This window comes from Caenorhabditis elegans, chromosome I (genome assembly GCF_000002985.6).
Source record: "Caenorhabditis elegans chromosome I".
Lineage (NCBI taxonomy): Eukaryota > Metazoa > Nematoda > Chromadorea > Rhabditida > Rhabditidae > Caenorhabditis > Caenorhabditis elegans.
Genome location: NC_003279.8, coordinates 17,475 through 45,225, shown reverse-complemented (window position 1 = coordinate 45,225; position 27,751 = coordinate 17,475). Strand labels below are relative to the sequence as shown.

General features: G+C 35.9%; 3 protein-coding genes, 2 non-coding genes and 1 pseudogene across 9 annotated transcripts; 3 read left to right on the top strand and 3 right to left on the bottom strand.

The window, feature by feature from the left end:
* Nucleotides 1–548: 548 nt before the first annotated feature.
* txt-7 (transcellular chaperone signaling (x)cross tissue) lies at nt 549–1,493 on the bottom strand (the record flags this gene model as incomplete). Its single annotated transcript, NM_058264.2, has 5 exons — nt 549–705; nt 758–854; nt 902–945; nt 992–1,196; nt 1,265–1,493. The coding sequence occupies 5 exons, from the start codon at nt 1,491–1,493 to the stop codon at nt 549–551; spliced, it is 732 nt and encodes a 243-aa protein (NP_490665.2).
* Nucleotides 1,494–12,677: 11,184 nt separating this feature from the next.
* sesn-1 (Sestrin homolog) lies at nt 12,678–17,635 on the top strand. The gene is made up of 5 exons (NM_058263.5): nt 12,678–12,814; nt 13,154–13,457; nt 14,802–15,457; nt 15,859–16,126; nt 16,821–17,635. The coding sequence occupies exons 1-5, from the start codon at nt 12,744–12,746 to the stop codon at nt 16,944–16,946; spliced, it is 1,425 nt and encodes a 474-aa protein (NP_490664.2). The 5' UTR covers nt 12,678–12,743; the 3' UTR covers nt 16,947–17,635.
* 21ur-13439 lies at nt 12,791–12,811 on the bottom strand. The gene has a single exon (NR_049898.1).
* On the bottom strand, nt 13,683–13,703 carry 21ur-15479. The gene has a single exon (NR_049897.1).
* Nucleotides 17,636–18,444: 809 nt separating the features above from the next.
* Nucleotides 18,445–27,742, top strand: rcor-1 (REST corepressor rcor-1; the record flags this gene model as incomplete). 4 transcript variants are annotated; one of them, NM_058262.7, is made up of 12 exons in its annotated part: nt 18,445–18,493; nt 18,545–18,636; nt 18,702–18,855; nt 19,754–19,953; nt 20,136–20,297; nt 20,381–20,575; nt 24,087–24,213; nt 24,262–24,378; nt 24,748–24,955; nt 25,985–26,211; nt 27,111–27,220; nt 27,268–27,742. In NM_058262.7, the coding sequence occupies 12 exons, from the start codon at nt 18,448–18,450 to the stop codon at nt 27,313–27,315; spliced, it is 1,686 nt and encodes a 561-aa protein (NP_490663.1). The 4 variants fall into 4 exon arrangements, with proteins under 4 accessions (NP_490663.1, NP_490662.1, NP_001293207.1 ...); NM_058261.5 differs by having other exon boundaries at nt 18,536–18,636; nt 27,268–27,739; NM_001306278.3 differs by lacking the exon at nt 18,445–18,493 and having other exon boundaries at nt 18,583–18,636; nt 27,268–27,315.
* On the top strand, nt 21,626–22,344 carry Y74C9A.9 (annotated as a pseudogene). Its single transcript has one exon. A coding segment is annotated over exon 1 (719 nt).
* Nucleotides 27,743–27,751: the final 9 nt, after the last annotated feature.

Sequence of the window (27,751 nt, the reverse complement as noted above, 5' to 3'; positions counted from 1 at the left end):
CATTTCCTGAAACCACTAAGCTATGCACGCGCCGATAACACAGGTAAACCGCGTCAGGTTAGTGGCAACCTGCCAGCAGGTCGCTGGCTGCTGAATGGAGAACAACTGGCAGGTGAAATCGCGACCCGCTGTCAAGTTGACACTAAGCCGCCGCGGGCCGGCAACAGGTCAACGTCAGGTTTGTGTCAGGTTATTTTAGATTCCGTATTAGGCCCATATATACCGGGAATACTGCCTTTCCAAAAGGCAGTGGAACATATCCATATATAAACAAATCAATGGTCGAAATCAGTAACACAGCCTTTCTTATGTCCTTCAAACATTGTCAACCGGAAATGATTCAGCTTCTGATAAGAAGATACCACTGATATCTGGCTTCACGCCCGTAGTAGACTAAAAAACGTTTGATTAAATAAAACAAATTTATTAGAACAACAACATTTCGAAAAAAAAAAACAATTGAAAGACCTAACACGTTCAAAATCTAACATGATAACCAGCAAATTAAAAAACCAATTGTTTCGCCTTAAGGCATTTGAGCTCCGTACTCAGCCATCCACCACGATATCTTCCTCATGTTCTTCGGCTGATGAAGGTTGTGGATCGTTATGATACGATCTTTGGAATGCGTTCGAGTTGTCTTGGATTTGAATCCTGATTTGAGCTTCTTCAGATGCGCGAGCTTCCGCAGTTCGAGCCTTTGTGCTGAAAATACTAGTTTTATCACAGTTCTCGCACAGAAATAGAGTGGACCAACAAAATCTCGCCAATGTGATTCCGGAAGAGTGTTGCGATTACATGGTTGATCCTGGTGGGCTCCGCATTTTCAACATGAAGAACTTGGTTGATGACCTCTGAACGGAAACAGTGAACTATTTATAGTTTTGAATAGCAAACCAACCACACGGAGCATTGATGAAGCGAAGCGGTTTTTTGCAGTGGCACCTGAAGCACATATTAATTTTGGGAATAAATCGAGAGAGTAACTTACTGATTCAAATCGTAGGCACATTCCGAACAAGCCTTTGCAGTCATAGTTCCATCGGTATCCAATAATAGACTTTTCATAATTTCATTGTTTTGCCCATGATTATATTGAAAATACTCGTTCACGCATTTTTTAGTATTGCTAGTGTACTTCAAGATGAAACGAATTCGTCCCAAATCGTTTTCCGTTAACTTTTGCCAACTTTTCTCTACAACAAAATATATTACATTAGGGAATCTGGCGAAAAGTATGATCACTAGAAGACGCAATTCTTACCTCTTTCTGTTATAGATAAGACATTTGGTACTTCTGAGTTTTCCTCTTCGTCGCTAGTTTCATTACTGCTCGAATTACTAGAATATTCATCCTCAGTAACTTCGTCAAGTTCCGCACCGCCAGATGACTGTGTTTCGAGAATCGGTGAACTTGATCCACAACTTTCCGATTCTTTTCTCTTCTTTCCATAATCAGTAATATCCGAGGTTTTCCATCGTTTCGATCTCATTTTCAGTTGGAATGAAATATATCAATTTTACACTGAAAAACTTGAATGGGCAGAATATCTTAAAAAACAGCAGTTCTACATGTATGCAACCAAAAATACAGTCAAAATAATTATTTTTGAACGAAATACCAATAAATTAAAACAAAATACGACAGAAAAACCAAAATATATATAGGATGTGGAAAATGAAATTGTCTGAGAGTGTGATGGAGCGCAAATGCTCCATTTCTTCTTTTTTGTTGTAATCTTTTTTCGGACAACAGGAAACGCGCACTTCTGGTTTCCCTGATATTTTGGAATGTAAAAGTTTGACGAATTAGGCCATTTTGGTTCGGCCACGGCTGGGGTCGATTTACGGCGCGTTGCGTGTCGGGTCGCGGCTCGGGTTTCATTGTAAAACTAAAGGTATTTGCCCGTGTGGAGTACACACACTTTCCAACGCGTTGTCCGGCAGGGTATTATCGATGGAGCCCGAAAAATGTAATTCCTCAATTATCTGCGAAAAGCCCGAAAAATCTGAAATGGTGCATCGATGCACTTCATTATTCCATCTATTTCCATCTGTGATCATTTCCATCCCTTTCTTATTCATTGTTCATACCTTTCACCCTCTCCTCATTGATCTCTCATTTCTCTAATTCTCTAATCTCTCGCTTCTGGGCTCATTTCAGGAAATGATGCTCCCCGCACCCTCCTCCATTCTTCTTAAACGATCAATGACCATGCGGGCGGGCACTGTTGAATTTTACGCCATTTGCATAACATTTGGTTTTATGACTGTCTTGACAGCGCGGGCCATTTGACGCGAATTTTATAGGTGAAATAGAAATCGGCTAAATTTTTTGTGTTTCGCTGCAAATGGTTTCTTATAATTGAAAGAGGTTATAGACAGAAAAATGAATTGTTATATCACGGGAACACAAAATTCTGAGAATGTGTACTGCGCAACATGTTTGACGCGCAAAATATCTAGTAGCGAAAACAACAGTAATTCTTCGAATGACTTCTGCAGCGCTTGTGTCGATTTACGGGTTCGATTATAAATGAATTTACTTTCGAATTTTGGCAGCCCGTAACTCGACACCAGAACCACAGTATTCGTTTAAAGAGTTACTGTAGTTTTCGCTACAAAACATTTTGGGAGTCAAATATGTTGCGCACTACTTATTTTTCCAACGCTTAAATTTTCTGAAAATAAATTATGCTACTTTACATTTTAAAGGCGCAAGGGCGTTCCTAGTGAAATATTCCCGACACGAAAATCACAACTTCTCGACTAATCAGCAATTTGCACGTAAAACAACATCGCAAGTGCATTTATAAATATCATCTCATCAATTTTCATTTATCTAAGCATCATCTCTCATTCAGTTTTATCAAATGTCAAAATCATCGACCAAAACTTTTGAAAAAAAAAGTTGAAGTTCCCTCTCACTCTCTCTTTCTAACTCTCTGAATCTCCTCAATTTTCCCTCTCACTCACTATGTCCCTCTCTCTGTATTACAAACCGACGAATGATGAATTAGGGGGATGCAAACGAGGTCGGAGGAGAAGAAGAGACACTTGATAAAACATTAGATTGCGCCCGCTCTCTCTCTCTCTCTCATTTTTTGTCGCCCCGTTTGGATTGATGCTGTTTCGCGTTAAAAATGACACTCTCTTTTGGGTGCATGTTTAGACACCCTGAACACATTAAAGGTCACCCAAATGCGATGTAGCCGCACCGTAAAAAAGTTGGTGGCCAAGTTTTACAAAAAGTCGTCCATCGCAGGCTGAACAATTTTTAAAAAATCTTTACAGGTTTTCGGCTAAGCCTAAGCAATACAACCTCTCTAGATTTTGGATATTTTCTCGGGCCCCGTGTTTCAATAGAGAGCGTACATAAAAAATAACGAAAATCAGTCGAAATGCATGAAATACCGATCGAAAATTGTAGTTTATTAGAGCGAGTTTGCATTATAAACAGCAAAATTCCCTACATTGATCCGATGGAGAGAACTTGCCGAGATTTTTATTTTCACAGGCAATTCGTGTTACAGCTATTTAAAGGTACATACTAGTATGCATACTGATTTTTTTACTGTTCGATGGAGCACGTTTGCAAAAAAATTACAGTAACTACGCTCCACGGCAAGACATAAACAAATCGGTTCCCCAATAGAATAAAAGAGCCTCCTTAAACTGTCTATACTAGCAAATTTTCCACTTTCTCGATCTACGTGAGAGCCATTAGACATACTCGCATTGTTTGCACGTTCCCCGCGCCATTTCCCGGAGAGGGAAATGGAGCACAGAAATTCGATATCCATTTTTTTCTTGAAAGTCAACAAAAACTCTCTCTCGTTTCTTGTTGATGTTTGTTCGTTTATTGAAAACCGCAGAAAGTGATGTTTCCCTTCAAAAATTGTGGTCCAGAAAGTGCGCTCCACCGAAGTTTTGGAGATTTTCGATTTTTCCCGAAAAAAATAGAAACAATTTTGGCGCGAGAAATTTTTACTGAGAAAAATCGATGCTTACGGGTTTTTCTGCACGAAAATTCGAAAAAAAAAATGCAAACACGCTCTGTCGCACATTTTTCCGGGGAATTAAAAATCGATAATTCAGCATTTTTTTTATCACTATAAGTACGTATAAAAATCGATATTCTGGCAGAAGAATGCAATTGCGTCTTGCTGCATATTTAGCAATAGGGCGCATTTTGTCCATTACGTGATTTGTTGCAGGATCCCTGTTCGGTTCAAAATATATTTCTTTGTTTCCGTCTCTCTCAGGTTTTTGTTACTGATATGATGATTGATGAGGCGTCAGAAATATTTTTCGTTTCGAACGAACACTTTTCTTGCGATGATATTTGATCCTAGAAATTTTAGAGGGTTACGGTAGGTCGGCGAGGTAGATTTTGAAAACCGTATGTTTTTGAAGTTTTGCGTTTTGCAACGACACTCCACTCGAATCAGGCTCCGCCCCTTTCTTGGCAAATTCGGATTTTTGTGGTTTGAATTTTTACTCCTCTCGGACAATTCATATTTTGGATCTTGTACTCCTCTCGGACAATATACACTTTTGAATTTTGTACTTCTCTTGGATAATAGACATTTTGAATTTTGTACTCCTTTCGGACGATTTTTTTTAATTTCTGTACTCCTCTCGGACAACCAATATTTTTTGAATTTTCTGCTAATGATCAGTTTTTCTTGCAAGAAAAAAAAAGACACGCATGAATACCAAATAAGCTTCGAAATTGGCTTGTCTTCATTTGACCGAATACTGCTGCTGTCTCTCATCTCTCCATCCATCCATTTTTAGATATATATGAGCCCCATCGCGCTGTTCTTTGCTCGGTCAGTTTTTTCTTGCTGCTTTTCTGGTTGCTCGCCGAGCCAATTCTTGTCTTTCCTTCCTTTTTCTGTGCTCGCTACGTGTTCTCCAGTAAAACTCGATGCTGTGTCGGGAATTTCTAAGAATAGCACAAATTCCGAAAACCAAGTTGCCACCTGCTGATTCTGCAGAAAAACAGCAAAGAGCTCTATTTTTGGGATAAAAATCAGAAAAGTGACTCAAAATCTGAAAAACTAAAAATTATGGTCTCATAACTATCGATGTTTTTTTTATTTGATATCGGCCACCGCCGATATTTTTCTAGGCCACCGTTTTGGATCGGCCGGCCACACCCTTTAGCCCGGGCCCCATTTAATAGTAAGGCAATATCTGAGGAAAATGCATAGTTTCATTTATGAAGGCGACGAAGAAGACGAAGAAGGCGTCGACGGACAAATATTTCTAACACTTTTTTCTTCTCTTCCTCCGCACTATCCTGGTTTTCTGTTATATCTCTCACCCTCTCTGTCTCTCTCTCTCTTTCTCTCTCTTTCAGCGCCGCAACTTCTCCCCCATTCTCTCTGCAGAAAAAAACTTTCGATGATTTGTTGCCTCTTATTTTTCCCTCTACTTGTCTAACTAAGTCTCTCGATTTTGTGTGGTCTCTTGCGGAATTTTTTAATTCGCAGAATTCAGGGCCTAAAAAGTTTTTTGGTGTAAAAAATTTTTTAAAGAGATTTTACTAGAAAATGTTTCTAGATTCAAAAGCTTGAGACAAATCCAGTAAAAATTCGAATTTTTTCTAATTCGGGGAAATTTACTTCCGTGGGAACGAATATTCGCAAATTTCTTAATTTTCTGTCCCGCCCGTTTTTTTGCTGAATTGATATAAATATCCTGTGTAATATAAAATAAAGGAAAAAAACTGATTTTTTTGTAATTTTGGAGACACGCGAGAATTTCTTCTATTTTCGAAGTTTTGTGGGGTTTTTACTAAAATTATTCTATTATATATAATATATAATATCTATTATACATAATATTATATTGTTCTTCATAAAACATGAACACAACATTTCCAAAACAATAGACACCGCAGAAACCAAATTTCGAGAATACCGATTTCCGTGAAATCAGAAACGCGAGAATTTCTTTAATCGTCGGATTCCGCGGAATCAAAATTCCGGGATTTTCCAATTTTTTCGAATTTTTGTTGAAACAGTATGCCCGTGTGCTCCTATCGGGCAAGCTGTGGCCGAACTTTTCTAATTTTTAGACCACCACTTGCCTCCTGCCTGTCTCCATAATGCTTCTGCACACAAGTGATAAGAAATGGGTTTTTTGAAGAAAAAAAAATTAGTGCCACATACCCCGTTTCACCGCTTATCACTAGTAGTTCACTTCAAATATTCAATTTTATGAGCCATGTGTTTTGCTGTGAAGGGGTGGTTACTGTAGCTGCTCTCCTGCTCCAGCTCCTTCAATTTCCTGCTCAAAATCCTACTGCTCATTTCCGGGTGTGCACTTTTCCCCCACCATACAAATCCCCCATTCATTTATTTTTCCAATATATATCAAATCCTCCCGAATCTTTTTATTTGATGAAATGAAAAATGAAATTGAAAGTGCATGAGATTTTGTTCAATGATTCTCTCGGGGGCAAAAAGGTGTGCCAATATAATCCGACCAAAATGCATTCGGCTCGTTGAGCAGGACATTTTTGAAAAAAAAGTCGGTTTCAGCATTCTTCAGTGGTGCCAACCAAGGGTGTCAAGTCCCGTGTCCCGTTTGTCCCGTTGTCCCGTTTTTTTGGGTGTTTTTTGGGTGTTTTCACGGGAACGGGACGTCCCGTTGTCCCGTTTTCAAAATTATCACGGGAACGGGACGTCCCGGTGTCCCGTTTTTGTCATTTTTACGGGAACGGGACGTCTTTTGTCCCGTTTTTGAGCGTTTTCACGGGAACGGGATGTCCCGTTGTCCCGTTTTTTGGGTGTTTTCGTGGGAACGGGACGTCCCGTTGTCCCGTTTTTAAAATTTTCACGGGAACGGGACATCCCGTTGTCCCGTTTTTGTAATTTTTACGGGACACTGACACCCTTGGTGCCAACACCTGCCTACTAGTCAATCTAGGCATGCCCAGAAGGTAACTTAGTCTGCCTACGAGGCAACCTACACCGACCTACAAGGCGAACCTTAACTTGCTCAGAAGATGACCTTCGCCTGCCGAAAGAAGAACCTAGACTTGCCTACAAAGTGACCTACACCTGACTATAACGTGTTCTACGCACACATATAAGAGGAATTAAACCTGCCTATAATAGGTGTCCTAACCCTACTTAGAAAGCTAACTATGATTGTCTAAAAGGTGACCTACGCCTGCCCACAAAGTGTCAATTTTTATGATTACTTACGTCTGCCTATAATTTGACTCAGGTAACCTACGCCTACCTAGAAGATACCTACGCCCGCCTACATGGCGATTCATGCCTACACCTGATAACGAAAATATTTAACCTACAGGGCCGGCCAAAAACATATGCCATTTTCGATTTTTGATAACTTTACAACTTTTCCAAACGAGCAAAACTTTAAAACTAGAAATGTTATCGAAAAAAGTTTAACTGATGAAGTATTGCCCATAATTGCGTCTACTTGTATTCAATTTTTTAAGTTTTTTACCAGTGCCACGACAAAAAATACAGCGGCCGACATCTCGTGAGCCCGTTTTTGACAACGTTTACTGATTCGGCCGTATCTCGAGAGCGATTTTTTTTTCGAGGTGTTGTTAAAGTGAAATAGTTTTCATACTACTTGTCATCATTTATGTCTATTCACTTTGTTCTGAAAAATCCAGAAAAAGAGTTATGAGAGATTAAACTTGAATAGTGTTTGGCCACGCCTTGAACATTTCTCGCAAACAATGAATTTTTTCCTGAATCTTGATATCGTGTTTGAATATAGCTTCATTGTGATTTTACATGTGTTATTTCTAAAAAATGCTCTACAAAAAAAAAATTAGAACTAACTATAAGTAACCTGATTTTTGATTGTAGCGGGTGAGTGGCAGTGAGCGACAAGTTTGCACTCCCATAACTTTTTTACTGGATTTTTCAGAACAAAGTGAATAAACACAAATGATAACAAATAACATGAAAACTATTTCACTTTAACAACATTTTCAGAAAAAAATTAGTTTTCGAGATACGGCCGAATCAGTAAACGTTGTCAAAAACGGGCTTACGAGATGTCGGCCGCTGTATTTGTTGTCGTGACACTAGTAAACAACAAACAATTGAATACGAGTAGACGTAATTATGGGCAATACATACATGAGTTGAACTTTTTTCGATAACATTTCTAGTTTTAAAGTTGTGCTCGTTTGGAAAATTTGTAAATTTATCAAAAGTCAAAAATAGGATATATTTTTGGCCGGCACTGTACCTACAATCAGGCCTACATCTGCCTAATAAATGATCTATGTATGCCTGCAAAGGAACCTACGCCTATCTTCAAAGAAACTTACATTTGTCTACAATTTTACCTACACCTGCCTATAATAGGTGATCTAAGCTGCCTACAAGATGCCCTAATCTAGGTCATTAGTTTGATTTCTAGGCCGCCAATTTGAGTTCTAGGCCATTATTTGATATTCTAGGCCGCCACTTCAAATAGGCTATCAATTGAAAATTTTTAACCATTTCGGGGGAGCGCATTTGCAATTTTTCAGACATGATTTTTCTAGGCCACGAACTCGTTTCCCACTGAAATTTTGCATTAATTTCTACAAAAACCCTACCGTACCCCGACCTGAAATGCTATTTTTAATCCTCGAGACTTTGACACTGGCTTATCAGTTTGATTTCTTATCACAAAAGTTTTTTTTGAATGATTTGCTGATTTGCATCCCCAGCATTCGAAATACTCTTTCGACAGACGATTTTTGTTCGCTTGTTTCTCGAAATTTCGTTTTTTTTTCAAAACTCTGCCATGAATCGTTTTCTAGGCCACCACTCTGTACGCTTCTAGGTCACGAAAAGAAATTCTAGGCAACTATAAAAAAAACAGACCATTGGAAAATTTAGGCCACAATAAAATATTTTAGGCTACACTGGCAGTTTTTAGGCCACCGTAGAAAATTTCTTGGCTACCGTGGAGAGTTAATGCTCACACTGGCAAATTCTAGGCCACGCATCAAACTATACGATTTTTTAAATGCACAATAAATAAAACTCCCAAAAAAAAACATGAAAACTGTCAATCAGAATCATGTCCGTATGCAGGAGAGCCAAAAAAGTCGAAGTTCGTTTTTGATACGGTACTCTTTTTTTTTGTTGGCGAAGAACTGATAATAGAGTTTTAAAGCTCTCAAGTTTACTGATTTCGGCACGTTTTGTCGACTTTTTTTTGATGATTTGCTACAGTTTGGCTCTCGGTGCGACTTGAAAAAGGATACTGTAGCAATTAACTTTCAGAAAAATAAATAAAATTCTTCAGAAAAGTTCTATGTGCCTTTAACTTAAAAGTTGTCACCGAGACGCGAAAATGTTTGTCACATGCGAAAAGATGTGCGCTTTTAAAGAGTACTGTAATTTTTCGTTAAGCATTAATGTTTTCCCACAAGTAAATATTAAAACGAAAGTTTGAAATTACAGTACTCTTTAAAGGCGCACACCTCTTCGCATTTAACAAAAATTTGTCGTGTCGAGACCGGCCACTGTTTTGGAAGAAATGCAATAAATAAATTTTCCGGGCATAAAAATATTTTTCTTTTGAAGAACAATCTGAAAATATTTCTATGTGCCATTAAATTATTGAAGTATTCTTTTTGTTCAAAATTTTTCTCAGAATCAAAGATCCTGAAAAGTGTCTCATCTTTGAACTAGATTTGCCCCCATCCCATTTTTCCCTGCACACCCTCCTCAGTTCACGTACTCTCTCTCTTGTGTCTGCCCGGCCCCTTGGTCCTCCGTTTGTCCAATTTATCATTGTTTCGACCACTGGAGGGGTGGGGGACCTTCTTTCTCTTTCTTTTATCTTCTTGCTCCACCGAGCACAATGTTGCATTCTTTCTTGCACACTTTCTATCTGTAGATCGGAAGATTTAATCAAAAAATGTTTATTTTTTCTGATTTTTTCCTTAAAACTAGATTAAAAATAATGCTCAAAATGCAATTTTAGGGTAAATACTAGTTTTCAAATCTTTTTTTTGCAATTATTAGACATTCTAGGACACGCGATGATTTCAGGCCTCACTGAAAATTTTTAGACTGGAATATCCTAGAAGACTCTGAAAATTTGTAGGCCACGCTTTAACATCCTAGGTCATGCTGACGAATTCTTGGACGTACTGAGAAACTGTCACTTAAGACTGCTAGGATATACTGGGAAATTCTACGCTATCAAATTCTAGGTCTGGTATATTCTAGGTCACGCTAGAAAATCATAGGTACCGCCGTGATCTTTTAGGCCACGTTAGGAATTTCTAGGCCACGCTGCATACTCTAGGCCATGACGCAAAATTGGGGGTTACAGCAGAGAATTGAGATTTTTTTCGAATTTTTCAATTTTCAACTTTGCCAATTACCTTTCGAACTTTCATCTCAATCCTTCCGAAAAAATCTTCCCGATAAAAAACCAGTTTACCTCAATTTTCCCCAATTCTTTTACAGATCGATCCCAGTGGCAGGTCATGGAACACGTTTTTTCTTTTCTTCTCCTTGTGTGTGTGTGTGTTTTGTGTAGTTTTCTGAAGCGACAATTATAGACGCACAAACATTTAAAAAAGATTGAAAGAACGATTTGGTTAGTTGGGCGTATTTTTGGTACTAAAGGGCGAAGAAACATTTTTTTTCCTCTTTTAAAATTTTTTTTTTATCGGAAATTTATCAAAATCTACAAATTCATCGATTTTATTATTTCCAAAAAAACGATAATTTAAATCAACTTTAGGCGGGTTTTTTTTTCAGAAACAACACGCGCTTCTGGCTTCCCTCATATTTTGAAGTGGAAGATTTTGACAGGTTAGGCCATTTGAGCTCGGCCATATCTGGGGTAGATTTACGGCTCGTTGCGTGTCGCGTCGCGGCACGGTTTTCTTTGTAAAACAAAATGTATTTGCCCGTGTGGGGCACACGATTTCCCACGCGTTGTCCAGCAGGAGATTGCCAATGGAGCGCGAAAAATGCAATGAGGAAGGCAAGAAGCCCGTGAAAAACCGACTAATTTATGGCTTTTCGAGAAACGTATCAAATTGGCCTGAGAAATCTAAAATTCGGCCATAATTTTTTAAATTTATTGCATCAGAGTGGCCGAGTTTTCTTTTTCTAGGCCATATACTCCTCTCGGACAAAAAAAATCGTTTTTTTTTCGAATTTTTTGTGCTGAAACTATAGTTTTTGTATTTATTTATTGTGTATTATGTATTCAGAGTGCTCAATTTAATTTCCTGTTCAATATCGTAACAGTATACATAGAAGAGAACACAATCACAGAGAAACGATAGAAATTGTTGTTTATTTGGAGGGAAGCCATCTCCTCCTCCACCAAAGTGTTCGTTTTTTTCTTCAGGCGTTTTCTCTACGTCTCTCCATCACTTCAGTGCAATTCCGCTGTCTCTAGGCTCTACAGACAGTCTAGAAGGCTCCAGAAGAGCATGAGAGCACACTTTGGGGACGGGAGGCTTTGTTTATTCGGGTTTTGAGAGAGATAGATGAAAATGGTCACAAATCGAATAGATTTTGTTTTATGAGATTTTTTAGCCTGACTTCGGAATGTCCAATTTTTCCTTTGTTTTCTTTCTTCTTCTAGATTTTATGGAATTTCAGAGTATTTCTCTTTTTTCACCCCCCCCCCCCCCTCCCCCCCCCCCTCTGGTTCAATCCGAGTGTGCGCCGGTGTTCGAATATAACGCAGAGATCAGTACACACACACAAAGAGCCCCTCCGGTGCGCATTGAGTCTGTGATAGCGGGTTTCTCGGCGGTTTTATGTGAAAAATAGGGTGGAAAACAAGAACATTTGTCTAGTTGTGGTTTTAGAAGAAGAGAAGCTGAGGGAGAAGAAGCTGATGATTCTTGAACGTGGGAAAATGGGAGGAAGATGGAACGTTCCAGAGGGGGCTTGAGCTATGGCTAGTCGTGCATTCTTTAAGAAGAAGTATAGCCACACATTTTTTCTCCTTCTACTTGCGAGAAATCTCTTTTTTTAAAGAAAATGCAGAAAAAAAAATTCTAGCGATTAAAAATTTTGAAAAAATAGGTATAATTTTTAGGGAAATTCGTACATTTGGGCACATGAAGCAAAAAAACCCAGAACAGTTATTATGCAGAAAAATGGCAAAACAATGAAGGAAATTTTGGTGGAATGGCAACAGAGTACGGTAATACATCACAATTGAGGCGCAAAGTTTTGAAATTATTTTTTTAATCACCGAATTCGGCCAAATTCTCTCAAAAAACGTTCCGCACAGTGCGGAAAAGCGTGAAAAACTTGAGTTTTAAACTCCATAAAGATTCTTTTATAGTTTTTCCACAATTTTCTCACCAAAAATTAGGTTTTTCCTCATTTTACCACAATTAATCTCCATTTTTCACCCTTATCACATTCCCAAATCTCGAAAAATGTGATGACAACCTTTATTAATCTTTTAGATCACAAAGATGCAAAGAGATTCGTCTCAAAGATAATTTTTTTCGTCCAGTTCCTTCCGCGGTTTCTGATCACAATTGCTTGTAATTTCGTTGTTTTTTTGAAAACTTTTGAATATAATATTCGAATATTTCCAGACAGACATTTCCAATTTTCTTTTGCTGACTCAGTTTCTTTTTCTCGAATTTATTTTCAAAATTTCCTTAGAAAACTGAGTTTTTTCAGAAACGGGTCGCGAAAATTCTTCATTTACTCACCTCGCAGCAATATAAAAAGATCTACACAATGCACACTACAACTAAAAGACGAAAAGCCATGGATTGGCTCAATTTTGATCCGATTCCAGAAGTTGATCGGTAAAGTTTTAAAAAATATTTTTTGAAAACGAATTGAATTTCTGAATTTAAAATTATTTCTGCCAAGCAGCCTCTAATCAATGTTCTAAATTTCGGGTGTCGGCTGGTACAGCCAGCCAACAAATTTGGTCAAGTTTGGGAAAAATTTGCAACAATTTCTTTAAAATTATTGATTTTCATGAAAATTTTCACCAGCCGACAGCCGACGAAAATTTATCTGCAGTACTGCAGTAGACTGTCGGCTGGCGCTACCAGCTGAGAAACCCCAATGTTCGGCTGTCGGTTGGCACCGCCAACCTGCCCCTCCCCGTCTCGAACTAATTTCCCTCACGTTTCCAGATTATTCCGTTTCACATGTAAACACCCAACTCTACATGTTCATATGACAGGAAGTTATGGCCATATGTTCGTTGATATAAGTGATCTACCAGCTTCGGCTCGTCATTATCTTGCACTAATGGCTGCATCACGTCACAGATGCCTATCACTTATGGATCATCATCGTCGCAAATTTCTGGAAAAGGGTGGACAACAAATGTGGTTGTTGGGCATTGATTGGTCATACATGAAATTTCGAAAATTGGATTATTTGAATCGAATGCTCTGTCATAGACCATGGATGATTCATTGGAAAAATCTAGCGGTAATTTGAAATTTTATTGAATTTTTAGAGATTTTCAAACCTCAAAAAGTAAAAATTAGGCATTTTCCGATTTTTCAAAGCTATATATACCGTATATCTTCTATTAATATGGCCTCCCTATTAGATTTGCACTCCCTATTAGTATTGCCCCTCGGAGACCTTCCGAAAATTAGTATTGCACTCCCTATTAGTGTTGCACTCCCTAATAGTCTTGCACCTACTTTTTTTTGTTGCAAACACTCCTTACTAATTTTAAAATTTTAATAACATTTTTTGCCTATTTTGCAACAGTTTATAACAAAATTTTTAGAGATTGAAGTTATTGTACCTTTTTGTTGCAATTTCAATCAAATTTTCTATACTTCCAAATAAAATTGGAGTTTTTTCAAGTAGAATCTAGTAAGCCCCAACACAGAAAAATTTTCTGAAGAATAGTATGGCACTCCCTATTAGACTTGCACTCCCTAATAGTATTGCAAGCGGGAAGACCATCGAAAAATAGTATTGCAGCCATATTAATAGAAGAAATACGGTAGGTTATTTAGAAAAGTTATTTAGAAAACCTTGAAAAATTTCTAAAAATAAAGAATATTCAGAACTGGTTTCTGATTTTGCAAATATTGAAATCTTCAGAAAGTTCTTGGAAATCTTTTCTTTTCTGAATATTACGGGAACACCATATTCTAAGAATGCGTATTTCACAACATATTTCACGCGCAAAATATCTCGAAGCGAAAACTACCGGAATTCTTTGAATGTCTACTCGAAATGAATTAAAGTAATTTAGTTATGAATTGAATATTAAAATTAAGCAAATAATGATAAAATAATAGGAAGAAAAGAAGGAAAATGGAATATCACTGTCACTTCTCGAAAAGAAAATTATTTCAAAAACCGAACCCGTAAATCGACACAAGCGCTACAGTAGTCATTTAAAGAATAACTGTAGTTTTCGCTACGAGATGCTTTGCGCGTCAAATATGTTGCTCAATGCGCATTCTCAGAGTTTAGTTTTCCAGTAATAATTTGGTAGCGAAATTCTGAAATTTGTAATATTTTACAATCACGATAGTTGAAAAGGGATTGTAAATTATTTTAAAAAAAAATTACAAGACAAAATAAGATGCGTCTCTCTTTGCCATATGCTCTCTCGTTGCCGTGGCCTGCCAATATTTTCGCGCCAGTAAATAGGAATTCTCATGATCTCATGGTCCCGTAATAAAAAAATGTTCTTTCAAAAAAAAAACAACGTTTTTTCAAAACAAATTCTGCCAACTCCAATGCCAAGAGAACGAACGTATAACAACGATGTTAGGTTTTTCTCAAGAATTTGAAAATTTCCAGGTGCTCTTCGCTCGCCGCACGCCAGACGGTGGTCCTGCGTTTTTCTCGGTTTGCTCTCTCCACCACGCCGTCGGAATAATGTCAATGACTCACGCAATGTGCACAGTTATATGCTGTATTGGATTGGAACGTCGTGTTGATTTGACACAAGATGAGATTGATTTCCTTAATATCGATGATCTCGACTATTGGGAGGCGAGAATGTCGGCCTATTTCCGAAAAGTCCCAGATCGTCGGCCAACTGAAGTCGAATATTTGATCAGTGAGCTGAAAAAGACGGAAAAAGGACAAACTAGGCCACCAGCGAAGATGTGTGCAATGACTACTGAAACTATTGAATCATTAATTAGTGCTCCTGCAGCAACATATAGTTCCAATCGGAAAAACTACTCGCCTGTACTTCTTCTTGCAAATATCGATGAAAATGGAGAAGATATTATGGAAAAAGAGCCGCCGTGTAATTATCCAATTTACTCGCATCATCGAACATTTGGATATATTGATTTTAGAAAGCGACCTGAAAAGGATATTCCGCCATTCCGAGTTGAAGAATTTGGATGGGATCATGTTTATAATACGATGAATGAGTATACGGATACACTGACGTCACGGCTTGATCGAATGTTCGATCATATTCGGACTCTTACTGGCAATATGTTAGTGATGATTTCTCTAACAAAGTAGACCAAAAATTCGCATAAATATTATACGTGAACGCACAATTTTGAGAATACGTACTACGCAACATGTTTGAAGCGCGAAATATTTCGTGGCGGAAACTGGTCTTTAAATGACTACTGTGTCGATCGCTCGTGTCGATTTACTGGCTCGATTTTTGAAATTAAAAAAATTAATTTCTTCTTATATTCTTCTCAATTTTAGCTAAATTTTAATATTCTATCGATAAACAAATTCAATTCGTATAACGAACCCGTAAATCGACACAGTGAAAGTTGTAAGAAATCTAGTTGAATTTGGTAATTTTGTTAAAATATTCGAGATGCATGAAATTTCAAAAACAGAAAAATATAATAATTCCAAAAAATTAATTTTTCAGGCCATCCGGCTCATCCCATGCATCTGGAGACGGAGAACCACCAGCCGCCGTGAATCAGAATGAAATTGACACTGCTGCATTCCGTGAAGCAATTTGGAACTATACTCAAGGATTATATGGTGTTCGAGTCGATGATTATGATTATTCGAAAATTAATCGAGTACTTGACAAAGGAACTAAAACTTTCATTAAACTGGCAGCTTGCTATCCACATAAATTGACAACTGAATTCACGAGAGCTCTGCCAGGATTTAAGGATTCGGAAAAGGTTTAGACTCAGAAGTTGAACACTTTTTTTGAATAAAATTTCTACACAACATTGAATTTGAATATTTTTGGAGCAGAAAGGAAAAAATTCCAAAAAAAACTCGGAAAAAATCGAAAAAAAATTCCGAAAAAAACACAGTTTAAATATTATTTTTTTTGAAAAATATTTAAATTTTAAAAATCATGTGAATACTTTTTTGTATCAGAATTTTTTAATGTGGAAGTTCGGTGTAAACTTTGAAAACTGTAAAGTTCAGAAAAAAAACACAATCATCAAAACCAAAAATTAGAAAAAAAATTGTTTTTACAAATTTATTAATCGAAAAAAATCAGGAAAATAATTCAAAAACCAAATAATATTTTTCTTAATTCGGGAAAAATCGAACAATTTTTTAGCGAAAAAAATTCGTTAAATTCAAAAGAATCTAATAATTCTGAATAAAATTTTAAAAAATGCGGAAAAAAAATCAAAAAGTTGAAAAAAAGTTTTTACTGAAAGAAATTTTAAAATTCAAGAAAATCTTTAAAATTGGGTAACAAAAAAATTTGGAAATGTATACGGAAAAAATACGCTTAAAAAAATATATAAAATTTTCTACAAGCTTTTGAATTTTGATTTTTCAAAGAATTCAATTTATCTCACAATCATAACTTTTCCAGAAAATTTTCGAATCATCAAACTTTAATTTTTTCAGATCCACGTGGTAATGATGGTAGCGATGGCTCGTTTCCAGGCTTCAATGTTCCATTATACACGTGCTGTGTGTAACTATAATGCAATGTGCCTCTCGAAAAAAGGATGGAGAAAGCCTTTGGATTGATCAGCTCGCGGAGCTCGAAATACATATTTTTCTCCAATTCTTTCTCCGAATCTTACATATTTTGCCCAATTTTGTTAATATTTCCTATTCCCTCCCTTTCTACCACACATTCTCGCTAGCGTTCGTGCACACAAGTGCGCTCCACGGGCAAATAGTGTGCTGGAGCGCACATTTCCTTTCTAGAATACTTTTGTTCGAATTGTTCTGTTAAGTGAAACCAAACTCATATAATATTCAAAATTTTAAACAAAAAAATTTATAAAACTTCTTGTTGAAAATTCCAAAAAAAAACAGTTTTTGTTCAATTTTTTCGTCACAAATTTCAAAAATCGACATTTTTGAAATTGTCTACTCAATTTTTCGCTGCATTTTTTCACAAAACACTCCATCCATCACGATCCCCAGATTTTTACCGGTTTTTGCGAATTTGTACGCTTTTATGCCCAATTTAGTGTACAAATTCAAGCAGGGGTTTTCCAACTTAAAAATACTTTTTTCTAATTTTTCTTGCTGATTTCCTTCAAAATCGAGTAGTTTTTGATGGCTTTACTGACTTTTTTCCTGAAAATTTTAATTTTTTCTGCATATTATTTTTATTTTCTCGCTAAAATTCCAATTTTACAGTCCATACATGTTTTTTTTCTTTTTCACTAATTCTACACTCATATGAATAAAGCACATATTATTATAATTTTTCCCCTAATATTTGACATTCAGGAAAAAATTTAAAATTAAAAATATAAAGGATAATTTCTTTGAAACTACAGTAATCCGAGAGATTTTAAAGGCGCATATAGGATTCTGGAAAAGAATCATTTTGCGCATTTTATTTTTATTGGAAAAATCATTTTATAAAAATAATTTTAATGGGTGTTTTATAGAAAAACTATAGTATTTACGCAAAAGTATAGAAAGTAGCCTAAAAAATACAAAAATAATTATTTTTGCCTATTTTCAGCGGTTTCAAGAGTTTACCTAAATATTTGAAGCAGTTTTCCTCTAAATTTGAATATTGAACGCAAAAACACCAATATGTTCCCGAAAAAAGAAATCCAAAATAAACTACGAGAATCCGATTAATTCCTGTTTGAAAAACCGCCAATTGTACATTTGCGATAGAGTGCGCTTGCAGCAGTATAGACTCGCCCTTCCGCGGAGATTGATTCACGGTTTCAAATTTGATTCATAATAATTTTGTAGTTTTTTTTAAGTTTTAATGGAAGAAAAAATACATTATAAGTTTCATTCAAATACTAAAAACATTTTTTTAAACTGTTTTGTTCTTAAACTCAAATATGAATGAAAAATTACCGGAGAATCTGCGTCTCCGGGGTGACGATTCCTCAAAATCCGGAGAGCCTCCAAAAACAGATTTTTCAAAACTGTTTTTCTCATGGATTTTTAAAAAATTTTCTCGTGTTTCAACATAACTTCTAGTGTTTCGAATGTTTTCTCTATAAAGTTTGTTTAAAAACATTCAAAAATCCTCAAATTCCAGAAAATGGATTCGTACACGTCATCTGACGAAGACGCCTCTCGAAAAGAAAGTGAGGCTTATTATTTTGTCGGTTTTTCTATAAATTGGCCAGATATTTCAGACGAAGGCTTGAATATGTTGAATGCATCGCCGGAGCCAATGGAGGAAGATGATCCAGAGGAGCAGGCGGAACAAGAAGAAGAAACCAGCAGAGTACGGGAGAATTATCGATTTTTAAGCGGTAAAATTGAATTTAAAAGCTAAAATTGAAACTTCAGATGGCTCGTCCTATAAGATCCATGAGAAAACGCGAAACAACGTCTGGGGAATCAATGGGCGATGAGGATGAAGATTTGGAGGATGAAGAGGACGAAGATGAAGAAGCTGAAGCTCGTGAGCATCATGAAAGTGGTGCTCATGACACATCTTTCTGTTAGTAAAGTTCTCAGGCTGAAAACTGGGAAAATCGATGAAAACTATCTAAAAAATCTGAATTTTCGATAAAAATCGAACTTTTTCAGAGAAAATTCGACATTTTTGCCCAAAAATACTCTTTAAAATCTGGACAGCCACAATTTCTAATAAATCCTGACAAACATACCACTTTTTGCGAAAAATCGACCATTAATTGTGGAAATTACCGGGTTACGTTTCAGTGAAATTTGACGACTCTCCGGCAGAAATTTTGACACTTCTAACTACTGCCAAAATTTAGCAATCGATCCTTAAACGGCGTTTTTCGTCAGAGAAGGACGGGGCTGCGCGCTTTTTTACTGATTCTTTTTGCATTTAGCATTCGAAATATTCATCTATGTCCCATTTATAAAGCTTTATATAAAAGTTGAACCACTTCGTACGCTTGTAAACTCCGCCAGCCTCTGCGGAACAAAAAAAGCCCAAGGATCGATTGATAAATTTCGAGAATAATTTTCCGAAGAAAAGCCCAGAAAATTCAAATTTTCATTGGTTTTTCAAAAGAGAATTTCCGGTTTAAACAGAAGAAAGGACAATTTTTAGTTCGAAATGTAGGAAAATTCACGAAAATCGGCTGTAATGGAATTTTTGTGATTTTTCCATTTAGTTGTGCTAAAATTGAAACAAATCGGTGAAAAAACTTTGAGAATGCGACGATTCCTTCGATTTTCACCGGGAAAATCGATATGAAACAATTTTCTGGTTTTAAGCCGAACAATTAATTAAAAGTAGGTAATTTCATTGAAAAAAATACGACGTAAAAAAAGGTTTTATAGTCATTTCTGAGCTTTTTCATGCTTTTATAAATAGCTTGAAAATCCACTTAAAACCTTGAAAAATTCCCAATTTCTTCCAGCAAATCCACTTTCCAACGTCGACAATCTAATCCACGTGGGAACCGAATATCAGGCGATTATACAGCCAACTGCAGAGCAATTGGAAAAAGAACCGTGCAGAGATCAACAAATTTGGGCGTTTCCAGACGAAATGAACGAGAATCGGCTTACAGAATACATTTCAGAAGCTACTGGACGATATCAATTACCTATAGATAGGGTACGATTGGAAAAACACCAAATTTAGAGAGAAACGTCTGAAAATTGGGAGAAAATGAGTTTTTCTCTGGAAAAAATAACAATTGACCATAATAAAAATTCGAGATTTTAAAAAATCAAGCCTTTTTTTTATTTTTCGGAAATGTACTTTGAATTTGAAAAAAAAACTAACTGCTTTTACAGGCTCTGTTCATTCTGAACAAACAGTCAAATGATTTCGACGCTGCGATGGTTCAAGCGATGAGAAGAAAAGAAATTCATGATGATTGGACGGCAGAAGAAATTAGTCTTTTCTCCACTTGCTTCTTTCATTTCGGAAAACGGTTCAAGAAGATTCATGCGGCTGTAAGTGCATATGTCAAAAAAAGGGAATTTTTGAAAATTTAATTTAATCATAAAAAGAAAATAAATTTCATTATTTTTTGCAGATGCCCCAACGCTCGCTTTCTTCCATTATCCAATACTATTACAACACGAAAAAAGTGCAAAACTATAAAACAATGATTAATGTGCATTTGAATGAAACCGACACTTATGATGAACTATTCAAAGAGGTCAATCATTTGGAGAGGGTTCCGTCGGGATATTGTGAGAATTGCAATGCAAAAAGTGATCTGTTGATTGTGAGTTTTAGAAAAAAATTAATAGAAAAACGATTTGTTAGAAAAATATGTTGACTTTTTCCAAAAAGGGAATTAAACAAATACACGGCACGGCGAACGGGACATGGCCTAGAAAGTTGCGAAAACTAGTCCCGCGGCTGCAATGCTTTTTTTTTGTTCATGAGGTTGCGGTGGTTTTTCGATGTTTTTTCGCGTTTTTTTGATGTTTTCTCGTCGTTTTTTCTTGTTTTCTTCGTTAATAATTGAAATAAAAATAATATTTTCAGCGAAAGACCACAAATCGCCGCAAAAATCAACCGGGTGAGCCACGAAAAGGCGAAAAACGTCGAAAAGTGAGTTGTTTTTCTAAATATCTCAAAAACTGTTGGTCCAGATTTTTTTTAAAGAGCCTTTGGTAAGAAAAAATACATGGCGGTTCTGAATTTTAATGATTTAGGTGTACAGCATGGGCCCAACTTGACTATTTTTTTGAGTTTAGTGAAAAATCAGAACATTTTTGTATAAAAAATTACGTTCCTCAAAAACTGTTGGTCCAGATTTTTTTTAAACGTCCTAGAATATTGAAAAAATCATGCTGGTTCTTAATTTGAAAGATTCAGGCTTGTAGCATGGGCCCAAGTTTACTGTTTTTTGCATTTAGTGAAAATTCAATAATTCGAGCGAAAAATTATTTTTCTCAATAAAAATTGGTCTCAGAATTTTTGAAACTTTTTTAATTATACACTGAAATATGCTGATTTCAAATTGATAAGTTTTGAATGTTCAGCTGACGGATTTTGCAATTATTTTTTTCGATTTAGTGAATATTCACATTTCTGAACAAAAATTAAATTTTTTCGAAAACTGTTGGTCCAGATTTTTTAAAAAGATCCTAAAATATGAATAAAAGCATGCTGATTCTAAAATCGAATGATTCAGCTCCATATCATGCGCCCAAAAATTACAAAAACTTGATTTTCAGACGTGCAGCTCGTCGCCACAGCCCACGCAGGAAATGGATTCAGAAGACCGGAACTCTCATCATGCCGACATTGGTTTCAGCAGCCCCCTCAGCAAGAAGAACTTCCACAAGACATTTATGAAGGACGTGACTGCGGAATTGGCCAGAATAGCAACGTCCGTCTTCGTGAGATCGGACCCGACTGACCCTGGAACTCGTCAAAATTGAAGAAGAAATCGATGAGGGAGAGGTTCTCTATCACAAGCATAATGCGGTGACTATAAACAAGAAGAAGCAGATGAAAAAGCGTCGTGAGCAGGAGAGTGAGCAACGTGTCATTCGAAGACTTACGATTGTCAAGGAGCAACAGGATGCTGAGGAGGCAGAGGTGAAGGCGATTCGGGAAAATGCTGCTCGTAAGCAAGCTGCCGCTACTGGACAAGTTAAAGAAGTTGAGAATCAGAAGGAGAAGAATAGACAGATTGCGATAAATCGGGATAGGTACACATTTCGATAATTGAATGCTTCTAATTTGTTTTTTTTGTAGAGATCTGAAGCGTGCCAACGAAGAATGGGGTACAACTGAAGCCTCGAAGGCTATAGAGGAAAATCCGCGGATCGTGGTGGCTTCCGTGGAGGTGGCGATCGAGGAGGCTTCAGAGGACTTTCAACAGATCCTGGTGGAGGTGGAGGCTTCCGTGGTAGATCAGAAGACCGCGATGGAGGATTTAGAGGTGGATTCGGTGGAGATCGAGGAGGATTCAGAGGACGCGACAGAGGTGGTGGCTTCCGTGGTGGGCGAGGTGGAGACCGAGGCGGTTTCCGTGGTCGTCGTTAATTCTGATATCAGTTGCTGTTTTTGCAATTTGTTGTTTCTCTGTGCTCTCCATTTTTATTATTATGTTCGTTATTGTTATCATTATAATCATGAATATATCAGACTGTTTACTCAAAACCAGGAATCTAGCAGAAAATCGCAGGAAAAATTTGGGATTTAACACTTGCTGAAGTCATATTTGCACTTTTTATATTATTCATTCATTTTATCAACAATTCGCATTTTTATCGTCCTAAAGTGGAGCAAAAAACATCATGAGCAAGTGAAATGCGAGAGGATTCCTCTGTGAAGAACTAAAAATCGCTTTTTCTTGAATATCATGAACAAAAAATCTATATATTCACGTTTTTTCATAAATTCTACAAAAAACTCATTATTTTTGTGAAAATTGAGCTTCATAATTCCGAAAAATCTTATGTTCAATTTTTGCTAAATGTCGTCAATTAAAATGCGCGCTGTGCAGTACGCAACGGTGTACGAAAGTTTACACTGAGTATTCAACGTTGAGCACGCAGTCAGCCAAATTGGAATACGGTAGAGAATTCTCATCCATGTACCCCCCGCCGGGCCGTGAAATATTTCAGCTATTTGAAATTTTGACAATTTTGGAAATTTTCTCACAGTTATATTCTACTTTTTAAATTTTGAAGAAACATTGAATAAAGACTACAGTTTTATTCAATTTTAAAAGTGGAGTACCGAAATCTGGAAAATATTTTCAAATGACTTCAAATTTTCTGCTGAATCCATTCCGAATATCAATGTTAAAAAATTCAAAAAATTTATATTTTAGCTGGAAATGGCGAATTTCATTTACGCCCTCATCACTATTTAATAGGGCTGCTTAGGCGTATCAATAATATCCCGTTCCAATTTTCATAAAACTGTATAAATTTGGTTGTTGCTAAAGGGCTGCGAAGGGCTGAACTGCTCGGCAAATCGCTCCTCCTGGAGCGCGGACGGGGCGCGACTAGATTACTGGTTCGTGCTCCAGTCACACTTCTTCCTTACGTGCCAGATCCGCGCTCTAATTGCGTCTGCTCCGCGCGCATTCCGAATTTGGAAAATACTTTCGAAATTCTGTGCGCGCGGATAGCACGCGATCAGAGCGCAAATGTGGGCTGCGAAGGGCTGCGAGTATGAGTTTTTTCCTGAGGGTCTGGGCTCAGCCCCCTTTTAGCACTGTAGCGCTTTGCCCTCGCAGCACTTCGCAGCCCCTTGCAGCCCAGCTTCATCCCAGGTCAGTTTTTCGCAGCCCTTTAGCAACATCAACCCAATTTATATTCAGTTTTATGAAAATTGGCACGGGATATTATTGATACTGGGTTGCTACGGGGCTGCTGGCTAAGCATGGGGCTAAGCTGCTGCCTGTTCCCTTCATTTTTGTCGATTTTTGTCGGTTTTTTAAAATAAGTTTTTCATCCTTTTTAAAATCAATTTATCATTTTATAGCTCAAAACTCCCTAAGTTTTATATTGTTTACCCTAAAAATTTAAAATTTCGAGAATTTTGAGCTAATTTAAAAAAATTAAAAAATTTTTTTGCTAATAAAATTTTTGCTAATAAATGTTTTGAGCTAATAAAATGTTAAATTAACAAAAAAAAATTCTCAAAAAAAACTTACAGTAAATGGACAAAAAATAAGGAAACTCGTTGAAAAAATGGAAAAAGCATGGGAGAAATTTTCAAAAAAATAAAGAGCTATTAAAAAAAATTAATTTCACAATTTTAAGCTAAATCGTGTAATGTCGCGTCACGAATGTAAACCGTGTATCCTTTATTTCCGTTTGATGCGTGTTCCACGTCCGGCAAGCCTCCGTGCACTGACAAAACGACGGCAACGAGTTTTATGTCCAGAATGTTAGTTTCGAATAACTGATTCCAGAAGAAATTTGAATTTTCTTTCAGACATGAAAATTTATGTATACGGATATCTTGAGCTCATGGAGCCAGCCAACGGAAAAGCGATCAAACGGCTTGGAATTGGAAAAGAAAAAGAAGAAGACGATGATATTATGGTGGTCGGTGGGTTTTTTTCGGAAATTGGAGAAAAAAAAATTTCAATTCCGGCAAATTGTCGAATTTTGTTATTAATAAGACGGAAACATTTAAAACTGTATTTTTTTACCGTTTTCTTTTCTTTAGACATTTTCATAGAGTTTACTGGCTTTTCAAGATTGATGTTTTGATAGGATGTATACAATTTTGCCGTTTGAAATCGAAGTTCTGAAATTTCAAGAAAAAATGTGCAAACCGACAATTTTCCGAAATTTTTCGGCAAATTGCCGGTTTGCCGAATTTTTATAAATGAGCTCAACGTTTACGCGTCTTAAAAATTAGATTTTTAAACGTAAAATAACCTAAAAATCATTATTCTATTCTATTTTTCTCCAGACGACTGCCTTCTCCGTAAACCATCAGGCCCCTACATTGTGGAGCAATCGATTGAAGCTGATCCAATCGATGAGAATACGTGCAGAATGACACGGTGCTTCGATACACCGGCTGCACTGGCATTAATTGATAATATCAAGAGAAAACATCATATGTGTGTTCCACTTGTTTGGAGAGTTAAACAAACGAAATGTATGGAGGAGAACGAGTAAGTTTGTGGAATTGGATGGGTATTCGATTTTTATTCATGAAAAAATAAATTTTTTTTTCCGCAAAATCAGGAAAAATTCAGAAAAAGACAGTCAAAAAATTGTATCTACAATTTTTTGACTGTCTTTTTCTGAATTTTTCCTGATTTTGCGGAAAAAAAATTTCTGCGCAACAAAAAAAATCGGAAAATAAAAAAAGTTCTACGTGTAAAAAATAAGGAAACTCATTTTGAAAACCAGTCGAAATTTTTTAAACTGACTTTTGCTGTAAACTGAAAATACCTGCACTATTATTTTTAAATTACACTTTACATCTTTCATGTCGAAAATTCAAATTTTTTGAAAAAAAAAGTTACGAAACAATTTTCCGGTTTAAAATTAAAATTTATTTTCGTCAAAAAAAATAATATGAACATTTAAAACTATTTGGAATTTTTGAAAAAAAAAACGAAAGAATAGAAATACCAAAAATTATTAGAAAATAAGCAATATTTACTATATTATATATTATATTTTAATTTTCTCAAAAATTGAGGAAAAAAATAGTTTAGCAAAAGCTGAGATATGCTTTTCAGAATTTAGAAAGAAAAAGGTTGAAACATTTTGAGAAAAAGTTGAAACAATTTTTTGATAAGAATGCTCAAAATTTTTCCTTTAAAAATTCAGTTTTCAGATTTTAGGTTTTGACAGCTTGAAATATCGGAAAATTACAAATTTTTTAGGAAAAATTCAATTTTTTTTTCAAATTCTAACAGAAAACTGGAATTTTTGTGAAAAATCTCTAATTTCTTATAGTTAGTGAAAATTTTGAAAAATAATTGAAAAATTTTTTTAAATCGGATCTTCGTTGCCCTTTTTTCAGAAAAATTGCATTTAATGCGTTGGCACGGTGCCAGATCCGGAATCCCACCAGATCTTGAATCCGTGGTGCCTCAGAAAATGAGAGATTTTTTAAAATATTAGTTAATTAAACTTACGAAAATTGTTTTTTTTAACCAAAAAAAATCGCACAACATCAATTTTTCCAGAATTCTGAATGAAGAAGCCCGTCAACAAATGTTCCGTGCAACAATGACATACAGCCGTGTACCAAAAGGAGAAATTGCAAATTGGAAGAAAGATATGATGGCGTTGAAGGGAAGATTCGAGAGATTTACTCCTGAACTAGATACTACTGCAACAAATGGCAATCGATCTGGAAAAGTCAGGATAAATTATGGTTGGAGTCCTGAGGAAAAGAAGAATGCTATTAGATGTATGGATTTCAAATTTTCGAGAAAAAAAAACAAAAAAAATTTTTTTGAAAATCTGTAATTCGAAAATTCAAGAAAATTTTGAAAATTAGAAAAATTAACTTTTAAAAATAAAAATTGGTACAATTCCTTTTCTACCCCGAATTTTTAAAAGAATATTGAATTATTCGAATTAGATTAGAAAAGGAAATGTGCCTTGAAATTCTGATTTTTTTTCCGGAATATTCAACGAAAAAAAGTAGATTTTTTGCAGAAAATAATTTTTATCGATAACTTCAGAGAAAATTGAAAATTTTTTTTAATATCCGAAACTTTAAATACCCGAAAAATATAAATTCCAAGGAAAATTCAATTTTTCATCGAAAAATCTGCAGGAATTCAGAGAAAATTGAAAAATCTTGATTTTTTAAATGTTTTGCGGTAAAATTGACTTTTCACGTGATTAATCATGAAAAAAAAATTCAAACCTAAAAAAAAATGCTGAAAAATCACAATTTCTGGTTATATTCAGTTTTTCTTTGGAAAAGTTCATTCCTTTTTAAATTTTTTTAAATCTGAAAATTGGAAATATAAAATTTCGACTTTTCTAAAAGAACAATGTGAAATTGAAGCGCGAATCCAAAAAAATTCAATTTTTTATCAGAAAATCTGCTAAATTTCATCATTTTTTTCACAATATTTTAATTTTTTATGTAAAGTTGGCGGTTTGCTTTAAAACAATCTTTAAACTCTCATAAATTGGGAAAAAAAGTTGGAAAAATTAATTTTATGTTGAAAATCGATTTGTTGCAATAAAATCTGAAGATAAATTGAATATTCTCGAAAAATTTCGCATTTTCCAAGTCTTATGATTAAGATTATTATGATTATGATTAAGCAAAAACATCCGAAATTCCTTCAGGTTTCCACTGGTACAAGGACAATTTCGAGTTGATCGCCGAGTTGATGGCCACAAAAACTGTGGAACAAATCAAAAAGTTCTATATGGACAATGAAAAGCTAATTTTGGAGGTACTCACCATTTTTTATTCGGAAATAAAAAAAAACAATATTTTCAGTCAATCGACACGTATCGCGCCGAGCTCAAGTCAAAACTCGGCAAATAATTGGATCCGCTGTGTTTTTTTTAAATTTTCAATTTAACTTAATAGGTGGCCCAAAAAAAATTTCGGCCTTGAACCCCTTTTTTCTCGTTGGCTTAAAAAGTTCTTCTCGGCCACGTCGTCACAAGCTTTGTATTCACAAGGATCTCATCGTATTACATTCCACATATTTTTCCCGCCACGTGGCATAATACTCATGTTCTCATTTCTATATATTGACTTTTGAACCTTTGTCGGGCATAATTTGAAAATATTGTTTTTAGCCCATTTTTTGCATATTTTTTTGTACCCCATCCAAATGTCCGCCCCCTTCTCCCCATTTAACCCATATTTTCCGACACAAATGCTTTAATCGCTCTCATATATTCATTTTTTGTTAACGAATTTGAATCATGATTATCGTATCCTGGATAAACGAAAAATTTTCAAAATTGTTCAG

What these genes read in the sequence shown, in the direction of transcription:
- sesn-1 (NM_058263.5), top strand. Translation starts at nt 12,744, where the DNA reads ATGCACACTACAACTAAAAGACGAAAAGCCATGGATTGGCTCAATTTT. An exon ending in TTCATTGGAAAAATCTAGCG is followed by an intron (nt 13,458 to 14,801) that starts GTAATTTGAAAT and finishes GAAAATTTCCAG; the next exon opens with GTGCTCTTCGCTCGCCGCAC. An exon ending in CGGACTCTTACTGGCAATAT is followed by an intron (nt 15,458 to 15,858) that starts GTTAGTGATGAT and finishes TTAATTTTTCAG; the next exon opens with GCCATCCGGCTCATCCCATG.